Source organism: Pristis pectinata, chromosome 3 (assembly GCF_009764475.1).
Source record: "Pristis pectinata isolate sPriPec2 chromosome 3, sPriPec2.1.pri, whole genome shotgun sequence".
Lineage (NCBI taxonomy): Eukaryota > Metazoa > Chordata > Chondrichthyes > Rhinopristiformes > Pristidae > Pristis > Pristis pectinata.
The window spans coordinates 86123826-86139275 of NC_067407.1; the positions used below are offsets into that span (position 1 = coordinate 86123826).

General features: G+C 43.6%; 1 protein-coding gene across 1 annotated transcript in view; it reads right to left on the minus strand.

Annotated features, from left to right (window-relative positions):
* tmx4 (thioredoxin-related transmembrane protein 4) overlaps positions 1-15241 on the minus strand; it is a 52648-nt gene extending 37407 nt beyond the window's left edge. Inside the window, exon 1 of the mRNA XM_052011684.1 lies at positions 14927-15241. Within this exon, the coding sequence (XP_051867644.1) occupies positions 14927-15105 (179 nt within the window). The 5' untranslated portion in view covers positions 15106-15241. The remainder of the gene's footprint in view (positions 1-14926) is intronic.
* Between the last annotated feature and the right edge of the window lie 209 nt (positions 15242-15450).

Genomic DNA, 15450 nt, shown 5'->3' on the forward strand with positions numbered 1-15450 from the left:
GAAATGGCTGCAATGGAAATGAGGCAGTCGTCCATCTCCTCGTGGACTGTGCGTTTGCCAAAAAAGTCTGAAAAAGGATGCAAAGGTCCTTTCTGAAGTTTGCCCCAAGCAAAGGACTCTGTGATATATGGGCTGTTCCCAGGGACACATACCGAGACAAACATCATTCGCTCCTGGAAAATTACAAATACTGCTGCCTGGCACTTTGCAAGGTGCAGGAGTACATGCAGCCACCACAAAGGCTCTCTGGAGAAGGAACACAGTCTCGGGTGCTGCCACCTCTGGACATTGAGGGTGTAATGTGTAGCAGTCTCTCAAACTCTTTGTGAGTGTATTGTCAAAGGATAAACATGAATGGCATTAAATCGATTATACATTGAATGTGGAAAAAAATGTGCACTCATTGTATATTTTACGAATAAAGTACATTTTTGAAGTACAACGATAGGGAAGAGGCCCAGAGAGGTTAAAAGGAATGGGAAGAGAGGCCCAGAGAGTCTAAAGGGTCCTCTAATTGTTTGTGGGGGGGGACTGTTGAGTGTACAGTAAGGCCCTAGTGCAATGAGCAGGCTTTAATTTAACTGAAAGTAATTCAAGGACAAAGGGCAAGGATAAAAACTCCCACCTAGACCATGCTCCTCTTGTACTACATGGGAAACTGCGGGAATGTCCTCCTGGAATTATACAAATCCTTGGTGAGAACACAACGAATATGATGTGCAGTTGTATCCTTATCTGAGGACATTCTTGCTATGGAGGGAGCGCAGCAGATACCAACTCCCAGGATGACAGGACTGACACATAAAGAGAGATTGGGGCAATTGGATTTATATTCACTGGAGCTTAGAAGAATAAGAAATCTCACTGAAACTTATAAAATCCGGATGGAGCTGGACAGACTGGATGCAAGGAGGATGCCCTGATGATGGGGAAGTCTAGAACCAGGGCTCACAGCCCAAGGGTAGCCCATGCAGGACTGAGATGAGGAGAGATTTCTTCACCCAGAGTGATGAGCCTGTAGAATCCTCTGCCACATAAGGCAGTTGAGAGTGAATATATTCAAAGGAGGAACCAGCTCTAGGCTAAAGAGATCAAGGGATATTGGGGGGAAAGCAGGAACAAGATACTCAATCTGGATGATCAGCTATGATTGTGCAGTTAGACCTTGCCACTTATTGTCTACCTGCACTGCACTTCCCTGGAGCTGTGATACTTTACTCTGTATTGTGTTATTGTGTTTACCCTGTACTACCTCAATGCACTCTGTACTACCTCAGTGCACTGTGTAATGAATTGATCTGTACAAACGGCATGCAAGACAAGTTTTTCACTGTACCTCAGTACATGTGACAATAATAAACCAATATAGAATGGCAGAGCTGATCCCAAGGTCTGCATGGTCTACTCCTATTTCCTATATTTCTACGTCAACAGAATTTACAAAGTCTTGTGTACAGGAACAAACAGTATTCATGGTCAAAGCAGCAGCAACGTTACGCAATGAAAACAGGGTTATTTCAACACAAATCAACATACAAAGGACTGGAGGAACTCAGCAGGTCAGGCAGCATCTATGGAAGGAAATGAGAAGTCGACATTTCAGGTCAAGACCCTTTATCAGGACAGATGATCGGGACAGATCCGGATTTTAGCACAAAGTTGCAGTGACTTCAGCAGTGCAGTCTCCCAATGTGACTGATGGACAAGTTACCCAATCTTCTCATTTCTGGCCAAGAACAGGGGTATCATTAAAAAGCCAAGTCTCTGCTGCAGCTTGCTGCTGGGAGCTTTGTGTGCTGATCAAACATGGATAGTTATAACCATCACAAACTGGAGCATTAGCATTTAATGAGGTGAAAAAGACGTGAATGTAAATGAGCTGGTTACCAGGCATTTTTTTCATGCCCAAGCAAAAATGTTTGCAAAGTGCACTCAACTTGTCGACTGGCCTTAACAGTATTCAGCACAACAGCATTCAGCACAACAGCCATGTTTTTATACTTAATTTAAACCTTTCATTCCTCTAATTGACTTTTCACTTAAATGGGGTCAATTAAACACCCATTGTTACGACATGGGTGTTGAACCAGCTCATGCACTGTTTGCAAAATTTATTTACTAAATGATAATAGAAGTCCAAACACAAGTCCTACAAACATTCCACTGACAACTCACAACTATTGTTCTCTCTTTCAAAACCCCTAGCCTTTCTTCAATCTCACGTGTGGGCTCGAACCTTATGGTTGGAGTATTTCATGCAAATCAAGTATCGGGTAAGTTTAACAGCCATTATCTAACCCTATCTTCGAATTTATTGTCATGTGCACAAGTACGGTGAGATACAGACACAATGCAGCACCATCACAGGCACATGTTCAGAACATAAATTATACAAGACAGCAAAGAAAAAAAAGACTGTGCAAAACAAGACATTAGTACAAAAAACCCCCCATCTTAAAAACCAGCAGCAGTCAGAAAATGAACAAATTCATCCATCAATTCTAAAGCAAAGTCAATAACTGCAAGCAATGTGGCTTGGAGAACGGGTCACTGATTTGAAATAAAATTCTGTTTCTCTCTCCCTCTTGCCATCTGCTCCCTGACCAGCTGACTGTTTTCCAGCATTTCTCCTTTTGATTTCATCTATCCAGCAATCATCAAGATTTTGCTTGCAGCGCGCCCTTTAAATCTACGTTCCCTGGGGAAGATTCCTTACTCTGTCACTTGGCACCATTGTAACCAATTTTCTGCAAGTTAAAAGACAATTGGACAGGTATGTGGATAGAAAAGGTTTAAAGGGATATGGGTCAAACGCGGGCAAATGTGACTGGCTTAAATCTTGGTCAGCATGGACAAGTTGAGCTGAAGGGCCTGCTTCTATGTTGTATGATTCTATGACTCCAAGTTGGGTGATGGCGACAATTATGCTGCTCATCTTACTAAGTAAAAGGCTGGAGTTGTATTTGCTACTTTTTCTCCTCCTCAAATATTCCCTGTGATTGGAAAATATTAAAAAATGTACTACTAACCTTTCCCAATCCTTGAATACCCTGGGGTGAGGGATGGGAAGACCAAAATCTGGGCCTAGTGAGTGTCCACCTCTTGCGTCTGTAATATGCTGAAGAGCTGTTCTTCGGTAATCACTCTATTGTCCTGACTTATTCTCTTTCTCTCTCATTGCATCAGAAAACACTGCTCAGAATAAGGGCGAAGCATTTCAGCAATGTCCCATTCCTAAATATAATCACCTCACATCCTTCCTCCCTACTTTTCTGTACCACCCAGTCACAATAGTTTTTATCTGTGCTGCCTTCCAAAAATAGCAGACGTTCCACAGCAAGACAGGCTGAAGGGTCTCGGCCCAAAACATCGACTGTTTACTTCCCTCCATGGATGCTGCCTGACCTGCTGAGTTCCTCCAGCACTTTTTGTGCATTGCTCCAGATTCCACCATCTGCAGAATTTCTCATGACTCCAAACCCTGCTGTTTTTGACATGTGCAGCATTACAGATACAAGGGTGTGGCTTAGAACAACACAGCTATGCAGGGCAGGCCACGCCAGACATCTACAGAATGCACAAGTTCCAAAAGTTCTACTGGACGGGGCTCCACTGGGGCAGTGCAGAAGGGAGCCCTCAGAAAGAGGCACAAAGGCACACTCAGGACAAATCTGAAAGGTTGAGGCATTAACAGGAATAAAAACCGAAAATGCTAGAAATACTCAGTGGATCAGGCAGAGAAAAGTTAATTTTTCGGGTGCGAGACTTTTCATCAGACCTGGAGAAGACACAAAATAAGTTAGTTTTCAGTAACAAATAAAGGGGGAAAAGAAATGGATAAAATAAAGGGAATATCCCTTTGATAAGGAGAGACCAAATGAGTGAAATGTAGCAGTCAGAAACACATCATGCTTCACTGTCTACGTTATGTGTGGCCAATAGCAAGGCTGTGGGATGTGCCCAGCAAGGCAGGCTATACTAATAGGAGAAAAACAAAGCAGAAAGGATGATAGGCAGAAATGGCCAGTTCTCATACAGACAAAATGTTAATAGGAAATGGGAGACAACCAAAGGACAGAGTTACATGGTGCACCAGCTGCAGTTTATGATTCAGAGCTTCACTGACCAGGAGTCAGCAGACAGAAGAGGTGCCAGCACAGGGCCTGGACTGTCAATTCACAGCTGAGATAACCAAGTGATGTGTGCAGCTCCACTTGCAGATCACTGAGGAGTGTCGCATCACTCAAAAGCCTGCAGTTGATAGAGATCTGTTATTTCGACAATTCGGTCCAGCAGTAGTTAGCACCCAGCCAATGTAACTGACATTTAACTGCTCGTCTTTGATACACAGGTTCTCTTTTCCTTGCTGTGTTTATTTTGCAGCCTAGGCCAGCTTTATTCTATATATTTCACGCCTCTCTTCACAGACCAAGCTTTAGTTTTATCCATTAAAGACAAAGGTCACTGCAAAAGCTGGAGATTTGAGTTGAGACTGCAAAATAAAGGGCCATTAACTGTTCCTATTGCATTTGGAAATGAATGGAATTGAAAATGAAGATTTCAACAGGTGGACCAACTAGGGCCAGAGAAGGGCAAGGTTACAGTGGTGAAACTGGATAACCTTTATGAAGAAGAGATGGAAACGTGAGACTGAGAGCACCGAATAGAATTGATGGCTGTCAATCACAAATGGTGATCAAATTCTTCCTCATGTTTGGTTGGAGTTTCTTAGTAACCCAGCTGGAAACTGGACTGGGAAGGGGCAGGAAGTTTAAGCAAAGTTCTCGTTAAACAGATCTTTGCCAAAACCAAATCCCCAATCCATTAAGCTTAGCACTGCATAAACTTTAACCTTTGACATGTAAGTCGTACTCTATACATGATGGATTTCACTGCTCGGATAAATAAACAAGTCCAGAGTTAATCAGAATGCATTCACAAAAATAACATAATGTAAACATAAATTATAGAATATAGAACATTACAGCACAGTACAGGCCCTTCGGCCCATGTTGTGCCAACATTCTATCCTGCTCTATTACCTATCTAACCCTTCCCTCCCATATAGCCCTCCCTTTTTCTATCATTTATGTGTCTATCTAAGAGTCTCTTAAGTGTCCCTAATGTACCTGCCCCCACAACCTCTGCCAGCAGTGCGTTCCATGCACCCACCACTCTCTGTGTAAAAAACATCCCCCTTATACCTTCCTCCAATCACCTTAAAATTATGTCCCCTTGCATTAGCCATTTTCGCCCCGGGAAAAAATCTCTGTCCATTCGATCTATGCCTCTTATCATCTTGTACACCTCTATCAAGTCACCTCTCATCCTCCTCCTCTCCAAAGAGAAAAGCCCTAGCTCATTGAACTTTTACAAGAAAGTTCACAATAACAAGAACACAATTAGAACAGAAAAAAAGTCCATTGTTGTGCAGTTTCCTTACACGATGAGATCGACTCTTGACCTCACAATCTATCTTGTTATGACATTGCATCTTATTGTCTACCTGCAATGCACTTCCCTGTAGCTGTGACACTTTACTCTGTATTCTGTTATTGTTTTTACCCTGTACTACCTCAATGCACTGTGTAAAGAAATGATCTATACGAACAGTATGCAAGACAAGTTTTTTCACTGTATCTCGGTATAAGTGACAATAATAAACCAATACCAACAAAAAAAACTGCAGATACTGGAAATCTAAAATAAAAACAGAAAATGTTGGAAGTACTCAGGCCGCACCCGTGGAGAGAGAGAAACAGAGTGGGGAAACTCTTTCCTCACCAATGCTCCCCAAGTATTTTCAGCATTTGCTGTTTCTATTTCACCCCAACACTAAACTTAATGAAAAGTACTCAAGAAATACAAATGCTCACAAACCAGATGGACTTCACTTCCTCCTATAACAGAAGTCAGAGTCAAGTACAGAGTGGCCCTCTGGGGAGTAAAACTACCTTCATGGCTCAGCCACACTTAAACAGACACAGCAGGCTTCGAAATAGGGAAGGAAAATCCAACAATTCCCCTGTGGAACCAAGGCTGAAACAGTTTATAACCCCAATTCTCCAGCACATTAAAATTTAATGTGATACTTAAACAGTTTATGGCCCTAAAGGGCAAGAGCTCTTACACCAACGATAAATGATGCCGAGGACTAAAAGGGCATGGAACAACATAAAACGAAATAAAACACATTTAAATGTACTTGGAACGTAGAAACTAGCATAGCTCCTAACAACTACGAAAGATGCAAACTTAAAAATAAATATAACGCTGTTCATTTTATAAGTGATATTAGGAATTCACTGTACAGTTTGCAGCTCTAAAATAAAAACCAAAAATGCTGGAAACACTCAGCAGGTCAGGCAGCATCTGTGGAAGGAGAGACAGAGCTAACATTTCAATTCCGAGACCTTTCATGCAGCTCTCTAAACACTGACAGGTGCTGGACCAATTGTTAATTTTAAATCTGAAATTAAATATTTTTTTAATTGATCAGAGGTGTTTAGGAATAAAGGGCAGAGTGTGTGTGGTTTATTCGCAGATCAGCTACTGTCTTCACTGATGATAGAATGGTTCACGAGGCTAAATTAGCTGTTCCTGTTCATGATGGGGGAGGAGTAGCAATTTTATTATTTTCTATGCTCTTCTGCCAAGAATGCTAATTAATGCCAACTTAGGCAATAGTGAGGACAATTTTACATCATCATTATAAGCTCCTAAAAACTATTCCACAAACCATTCTTGCAAGGGAGTGGCAAGCTTTATTCTAATAGAAAGTCCTGGCCACTGAAGAAAAAAGAGAGCAAACCAGACCTCACAAAACTGCAAACCTGAACATTAGAAACTTGTCATGCTGTTTAGCAATTCCTTATCCCACTAAGTCATAATAGAAATCGGACGCACAGCACATTTGATCAAGTTTTTCCCAGCAACACGAGTGGGCTGTTCAGTTCCTCTAGTCAGCCCCACCATTCAACAATGGTGGGGTGGCACCTTAACTTGCATCCACCCACTTGGGTCTGTAACCCCGGGACTCTTACCTAACGCAAATGCATCAGCCTTTTTTTGATGTTTAATCCATTAGGGTGTTAGACTGCGCCAACATTATCCACTTTACAGTCTGGTGTCTATAACAGACCTCTACAGATGCATTTATTTTTGCACTCGTGATAACTCTGATATCATCTCCTCACAGCTGCTGCTATCAAGTGTGGCCTCATTGTAGTACGTGTTTTTTTTAACCCCACAAACATTTCTTTTTCAGTACCATTCCCTTTAGAACCGTCCTGATCGTTTCTGCCACAACATTTCTGGTTTGCCGGTCTTGGTTAATTTGTGACTAGTTTTCAGGTAACACTGATGTACGTACTTTCCAGTCCAAGTCTTTCAGCTCAATCAGTGGGTTCTTATAGTGCAGTGCGCCGTTTGGGAACATTCATCCCAGCAGTGTTATCAACAGACCCCATTTAACCTGAACATCCCAACGTTCGCTCAACAACCTCAGCATGAACATGATCCTTCTGAACTCATTGCTGGGACCAGTACTATCCAAGAATATAAAGTGAAGAACCTCTTCAGTATGGTAGGCTAGGATAAATAAAGTGCCAACCGTTACAACCATCCAGTACTGATCTTAACAAGCAAAGGATTATCCTGATTCTTGCAGGAAGCACAGCTATCCTTGGTTGCTAAGACTCTATTCATGTGAATTAATGTCATTTTCTCTTTCTAGACAAGGAAATTTTCAAATGCACATCTCTATTTCTGCCAGTTTCACTGTGCAAATTTAGTCACCGTTACACTTCCACCTTGATAGCTATCCTAGCCTCAGGATTTTTTCAATGAAATAATTTCATTTTGTACTGAGTCTCAACAGGCTTTCATTAATCCTAGGGAAGGCCTTAAGACACTCGACTCGGTTCTTACAACATTCCAAGTGCTGAGCAAATAGATTATTCAATACACAAAGTACTATTCTACATAGTTTTACTTAACATTGGGGACTTTTTTTTCTTTAAAACATTGTTGAAGAAGTTTGGACATTCGAAAAGCATGGGATAATGCAGATAGAAAATGACACAGTTCGTGGAACTGCAGTCACACAGCTCCAGTGACTCGGGTTGAATCCTGACCTTGGGTAGAGTTCATGTGGAGTTTACACGTTCTCCTGGAGATTGTGTGGGTTTCCTCCAGGTGCTACAGTTTCCTCCCAGACCTGTGGGTTGGTAGGTTAATAGGCCAGTGTAAAATGACCTCCCCAGGGTGGGAGGTAGAACTTAAAGGAAGTTGGTGGGAATGTACTAATAGATTACAGGGAAAATTAGTGGGGAGATAGGATTGCTTTGTGAGTCAGCATGGACACAACAGACTGAAATGCCACCATCTGTATTGTAAGGAAATATGGAAACTATCTCTATTTAGTGAGGGCTCCAGAATGCATCTGAAATACAAGGGATCAAGGCCAGACAACAGGTAAAAGGGGTTTCTTTCCTTTACAGACATGGTTGAGAGTCCGTCTTGCACAAACAGAAAGAGCAATTGAACCAGAAATGCATCCACATTTACCAATTAGTCATGCAAGCAGTTCAAAAGGGATGGTGAAAGCATACAGAAGCACCTGGTTCTGAATTAGCCAAAGATGTTTAACATTAACTAAATTTACACCAAGGAAGTGATGGAAATGGAGAATTTTGTTGCATGATTTTTTCCTGGTCGGATAGGTGATCTATAGTTAAATTAATGGAAGTTAGCTGTGCCTTCTGTATAGAATTAGGGCGACAGCTCAGTTGGAAGATAAATATTCGTGTGGACCAGCAAACTGAGTGCCTTGTCAATCAGATCAGCATACAGAATATCCTGGAGATACTTAACCTGAATTAAAAACAAAAGTTTGCCCCATGCACTTTTGCAAAGCTGCTCATATTTTCTTTTCAGATCATTTCCCCGAGTTATCTCAAAGGACTCCCAATCTCCAGCCCAATAAGAGCCATGTGCAAGAATGTGATAAACCCTCTCTGCACGCTGCTCAGAACCAGCCTGTTACAGATGCATGTTAGGGGTGGACCTTATGCAAAACTACTGTAACGTAAGATCAGAAGATTTCCCAAGCAGAATGATGAATAAACTCTTACATGTTTGTCTGTTCTGTGGTGTATGTGTAAATGTACCTTCAAGAACTTGGGCGCTCTGCACACAGCAGAACTAGATAATGGAGAAATGAAAATAGGAATGCTTAACCACATCTATTCCACACCCAAGGAGTGTGATAAGCACAGTTTATTTAAGACCCTCTTGTTGATTGAAGAAGCAACTGTAAACGTACTTCTTCATGGGGAGGCATATCAGTTACCCCTGTTGAAATGGAGCAAAACAGGTTTGGGAACATTTGTGTGAAAAACCACTCAAGCTATGGGAAGAGTGAAGTGTTGCATCTCCAGAAGAATAATAGGTCCAGTTGCTTTTCAGGGTTATGGACTGCGAGCATGCATCAATGATCATGCAAACAATCAAGTCGTAGCAGAGCTGTTGTCTTGAGCTGAGAACTGTTTTGAAGGGATCACTGCATTCGACAAGTGAGGAGATTCAGAAGCCAGTCACACACTAATGTGAACTGGCCACAACTGAGCAGACCACTGGTCGCATGGCCTTGGGAGGCGCAAATCAGTTGGCAGACCTCCTCCTCCGCCCGCTTCTGGGCCTGGCCAAGGTGGCCATTCACAGGTCCGGCCAGTGGGCAGTCAAGTATTCTGCCTGAGCAGACTGCTTACCCCTCTTCCAAGGATACGTCTGTGCCCAGCATCCCTGGAGAGGGAGCACAAGGTTCCTTCTGGCTCTCTGAAGAACTTCTGGGACCAGTGGGCGCCAGAGGGGCTGTAGTGCATTGTAAACAAGGATGATAATGGTTTAATTTGAATTAAATGTGAATTTTCCAAATATGCTGATGAAAGTGATTTAAAATTGTAGGAACGTAAATAAACCTTTTTAAAAGAAGTCCTCACAAACAAACACCAGCAGACCAAGGTTGCAGCTCCTTTGAGCTACCTATGGAAAAACGTTAGTTCATTGATTACCACGCAGCTACCTGGAACTGTAAGAGAAAGTACAGCCTGGGACGAGAGTGCAGTGGATGCGGGCAGCTCTCTCCATGAGACCCGGTGTGGTGATCAAGGCGAGGGTCATGATGCATTGGCACCATTGTAGATGGCATTTGACAACAACGTGCCTGACGAGGAATCTGAAGGTTGGACTGTATGGAGAGCCAAGCAGTTAAACGCAAACCCTTCCTCCTGGGAGGAGATTAACTGGCAGCTTGAGCAAAGCATGAAGATATCGTGTACAAAGAAAATCAATGGAAAGTCAGCGACGCTGCATGGGAGTGAATGGGAACCTGACGTCTCCAGAAGTGGGCTCACAATGCAGGTGGGTAAATACCTTCAGAGAAATAAAGAATACTGAGGGCATTATTGGAGTCATGGATTCGTAGCCGGGTTTCTACCAGAAAGGACCGGTACATGACCGTTTTGCCAAAAGTCAACAAATGACATGGGTTTTATAGTCACAGAGTCATTCAGCACAGAAGAGTACCATCAAGTACAATCAACCATCAAATGCAATCTCTGCTAATCCCATTTACCACCCGACAACACATCAGTGATTCAAGTGCTTGTCCAAATGCTTCTTATGCATTGTTTGCATCGTGGCAGCAGTGAAGTATTAGAGGCAGAAGACGTTGATTAAAGAGGCTAAACACCAGGTTGAGAAACAGATCTGCAAAGTAACAAGGTCAGAGAACTGGACCAAGCTGAGATGCCCAAGAGAGGAGGGGGGGAAACCTCATAGAGGCAGTGGAATATCATCCAATAGGCTGCACCTTCACAGTGCTTGAATAGTCTGAGGGAGCCAGTTCTCAGGAGGTTCAAGACAACAGATCTGCTGCTACAAGAGCCTATAAACAACGCGAGAAGCAGAAGGCTCAGCACAAGCCAGATTCAATCGGGTATCAGCAATATGATACCCGATTGAAACTGGCACAGACAATATTGACAGAGAAGATGAGACTGCACAAGCTCTGGAGAAGAGCCCAGTGTCAACAAGGCCATTGCTATTTATAGAATTACTGAACAACCCAAATGCTGCTCAGATTGAGCTGAGTGCTATAAGAAAGTTCTGCATTGTAGAGTGGGGCAGTTTCAAAACTCTGAAGATCCAATGAGGGATGTCAGAGCATGGATTTACTAATGTTGACCCAGTACAGGACTAGGGTGAGTGAGAGTGCAGAAAGATCAACTGAAAACAGTCAGGCCTTAGGGAAGATTCAGAAAGGAACTGTCAGAGGGGATGACATTGTTACGTCAAAAGTGACTGCAGGAAAAACAGTCCGGTTTCTACAAGTCAGAATCAAGGCAATGTGAATGCTGAGGCACAAAGATGGAGAGCATAAAAAAGCAACCAGAGACTCTTACAACTGAATTAGCTGTATCCGATAAAGTATCAAATACAATATATAACTGGAACGACTCTAGTTATTATTTCCCGCATTAAGCTTTATGTGGATAGTTAATGACAACAACATGGTGATCCAGAATCAGCAACAGAATGTGAAGATACAGATGTGGAAATACATTGTGATCCACTGAACTGACAAGTGCGAAGATCGGACATCATATAGAAGGCACGTGCAGCTTACTAAGATTAAGATATCTTTATTAGTCACACGTACATCAAAACACACAGTGAAATGCACCTTTGTGTAGAGTGTTCTGGGAGCAGCCCGCAATTGTCACCACGCTTCCGGTGCCAACATAGCATGCTCACACTTCCTAACCTGTACGTCTTTGGAACGTGGGAGGAAACTGGAGCACCCGGAGGAAACCCACGCAGTCACGGGGAGAACGTACAAACTCCTTACAGACAGCGGCCAGAGTCGAACCCGGGTCACTGGCGCTGTAATAGCGTTACGCTAACCGCTACACTACTGTGCCTGCCCCAAAAGAATTCCATCCTCCCCGGCAGGGAATTGAATCCCGGTCTCCTGCGTGACACACTATACTACCAAGGACTTGCTGTGAAGAGTTTGGGTAATAAAGAGATCAAGTGAAGTTACTATTGGTTGAATTTACCCACATGTTGATGTAAATAGTCAAGCCGTATATATGTGAATTGTTAATTGTAATTGCATACATACATCAAAGGCAAGAGGTTAACTAGGGAGCAGGTAGAACCACTCAAGGATAAAGGAGGGAACATGTGCTTGGAGGCAGAGGATAAGGGAGAGGTCCTAAACGAGTACTTTGCATCAGTATTTACCAAGGAGAAAGTCGTGGAGGACAGGGAGATCAGTGTGGAGCATGCTAATATGCGAGGCATTTCAAGACAAAGAAGGAGGCAGTATTGGGTCTCTTAAAGAAAATTAAGGTGGATAAGTCCCAAAGGCCTGATAGGATATACTGCAGGTTATTGAGAGAGGCAAGAGATGAGATTGCTGGGGCCTCGACCAATATCTTCGTGCCCTCTCTGGCCACAGGCAAGGTCCTGGAGGACTGGCAAGGAGCTATTGTTGTTCCATTATTCAAAAAGGGAAATAGGGATAATCCTGGAAACTATAGACCAGTGAGTCTCACATCAGTGGTAGTGAAGATAATGGAGAGAATTCTGAGGGAGAGGATTTACGACCATTTGGAAAACCATAGCCAATTAAGGACAGTCAGCATGGCTTTGTGCAGGGCAAGTCGTGTCTAACTCGAATGAGTTTTTCAAGAAGATGATTGATGAAAGTCGAGCTGTGGATGTTGTCTACGTAGATTTTAGTAAGGAGTTTGACAAGGTCCCTTATGGGAGGCTCATCCAGAAGATTAAGATGCACGGGATCCACAGTGAATTGGCCATTTGGATTCAGAATTGGTTTGCCCATAGAAGCCAGAGGGTAATAATCAATGGGACTTATTCTGGCTGGAGGTCTGTGCTTAGTGGTGTTCCGCAGGGATCCGCACTGGGACCGCTGCTGTTTATATGTATATAAATGACCTGGATGAAAATGTAGATGGGTGGGTTAGTAAATTTGCAGATGATACGAAGATTGGTGGTGTTGTGGATAGTGTAGAAGACTGGCAAAGGATACAGCGGGATTTAGATCAGTTGCAGATATGGGCAGAGAAAAGGAAGATGGAGTTCAACCCGGCCAAGTGTGAAGTGATGCACCTTGGGAGATCAAATGTAAAGGGACGGTACACCATTAACAGTAAGACCCTTAACAGAGGGATCTTGGGGTCCAAGTCCATAGCTCCCTGAAAGTGGTTACACAGGTTGATAGGGTGGTAAAGAAGGTGTACGACATGCTTGCCTTTATTAGTCGAGGAACTGAATTCAAGAGTCGGGAAGTTATGCTGCAACTTTATAAAACTCTAGTTAGGTTGTATCTGGAGTACTGCATTCAATTCTGGTCACCTCCTTTCAGGAAGGATGTGGAGGGTTTGGAGAGGGTGCAGAAGAGGGTTACCAGGATACTGCCTGGATTAGAGGGCAGGTGCTATAAGGAGAGGTTGGACAACCTTGGGTTGTTTTCCCTGGAGCGGCAGAGGCTGAGCAGAGATCTGATAGAGGTTTATAAGAAACATAGTCAGCCGTTATTTCCCAAGGTTGAAATGGCTAATACCAGAATGCATGCATTTAAGGTGAGAGGGGGTAACTTCAAAGGAGATGTGCGAGTTAACTTTTTTTTTTAAACAGAGAGTGGTGGGTGCCGGGAATGCGCTGCTGGGGTGGTGGTGGAGGCAGATACAATAGAGGTGTTCAAGAGGCTCTTAGATAGACACATGAATGTGCAGAAAATGAAGGGATATGGACATTGTGTAGGCAGAAAGGATTAGTTTAGTTTGGCATTTGATTACTAATTTAATTAGTTTGGCACAACATCATGGACCGAAGGGCCTGTTCCTGGTACTGCTCTATGTTCTATGTTAACGGTTGTATGGGGATATTTTTTGAAGGGGAAGTCATAGAGAACATATAAGTGTAAGCGTCCTTAAGAACTGAGTGTACAATGTGGGATGAATTTGAAACATTGTTGTAGCGATGCTGCCGTTTAGTAGAGAATTATTTCCTTCATAAAGGAAATTCTGTTGATAGCCCTACATTATGCACGCAGCAACACAAGTCTTCGTGCATTTTTACTAAAATATCCGTGACAGCACACACTTTAACTGGCCTATGCAATACGTTTACAAATGTAAGATAACTAGAAGTACTGTTTGCAAGACCTGAGCTCACGCCCCGCCCAAGATTTTACGTCCAGATCATGTTCTGTGACTTTTCAGTGCGTTATTGCACAAAATCAGTTTTACGACTATTTTAATATCTTGTGATATCAACTTCTTATCTGGGATATCCAAAAACGAAGATTTCCTTGTAACAGTGCTGAAACCTTCAGTCTTTGCTGCATCTCACATCTCTTTGACATTACCCTGCTGTTGACAAGCGTTGGCTAGAAGCTGTCATCAAATACCAAGCAATCTGACATCGCAAGCGCAGATTTGACACAGCACAGGCTCATGGAACAAAAAAACCCACTGGACATATAAAAGCTGGCATGCAGTAAGGTGCAACTGAATTGCAACAATCCTTGCCATTTGCTTACAGTGCGGTATCTGCGTGATTGCACCACTAGGTTTTCAATAGAAAGAGCCTACATGGATTCCACCCTGTAACCTGCACCAAGCTTCCGGAAGCGTGCAGAGCGCGGGCCCACATCCGCACTCTCACCAGCAGCCGCTTGGTGTGCCGCCTTTTGGGGCAACCTCTGGGGGTTGGTCTGTCCGCCCACCCTCCCGCCCCGGGGATCCCCTCGGCCCGTGTGCACCCGGGGGGGATTCCCCTGCGTCTGCCCGGCCCGCGCGCCCCGGGCCCGCGTTCCATTCCTGCTACTCACAACTGCAACATCCACTCGCCGGTCAGGATCAGGGTCCAGTTGGTGTCACCCAGCGATTCGACCGCGGGCGCGGCTGTCACACCGGCTCTGCTGCCCGGCTCTGCCATGCAGCGGGCCGACTGGGCCAGCACCAGGCATAGGCTCAAAATCCAGGACGCTTGCATTGTGCGACCCGCCATTTTTCACTCCCCGAGCTAAATGCAGAAGCGACTGCAACAAATTTTGACGAAGGTCGTAAAAAGCCAGCCGCCTTATTTCAAACTCTGTTCCCGCGCCCTGTGCTACCGCCCGTATCGTTGCTACCGCACAAGCCCCAGTGGGTGAGGTCAGAATTCCTTAAGTAACTCCGCCCTCAAACATAAATGCTGCATAGAAGTATTTACATCCACGTTCTGCGTGTAATGCAATAGATTTTAGAGGTGCGCGGCTACTAAGAAACTAGAAAGAAAGACTCGTATTTTGATACCACTTTTCAGAAACTCAAGATAATTGCAACCAAATTAAAATATGGTGTATGATGGATT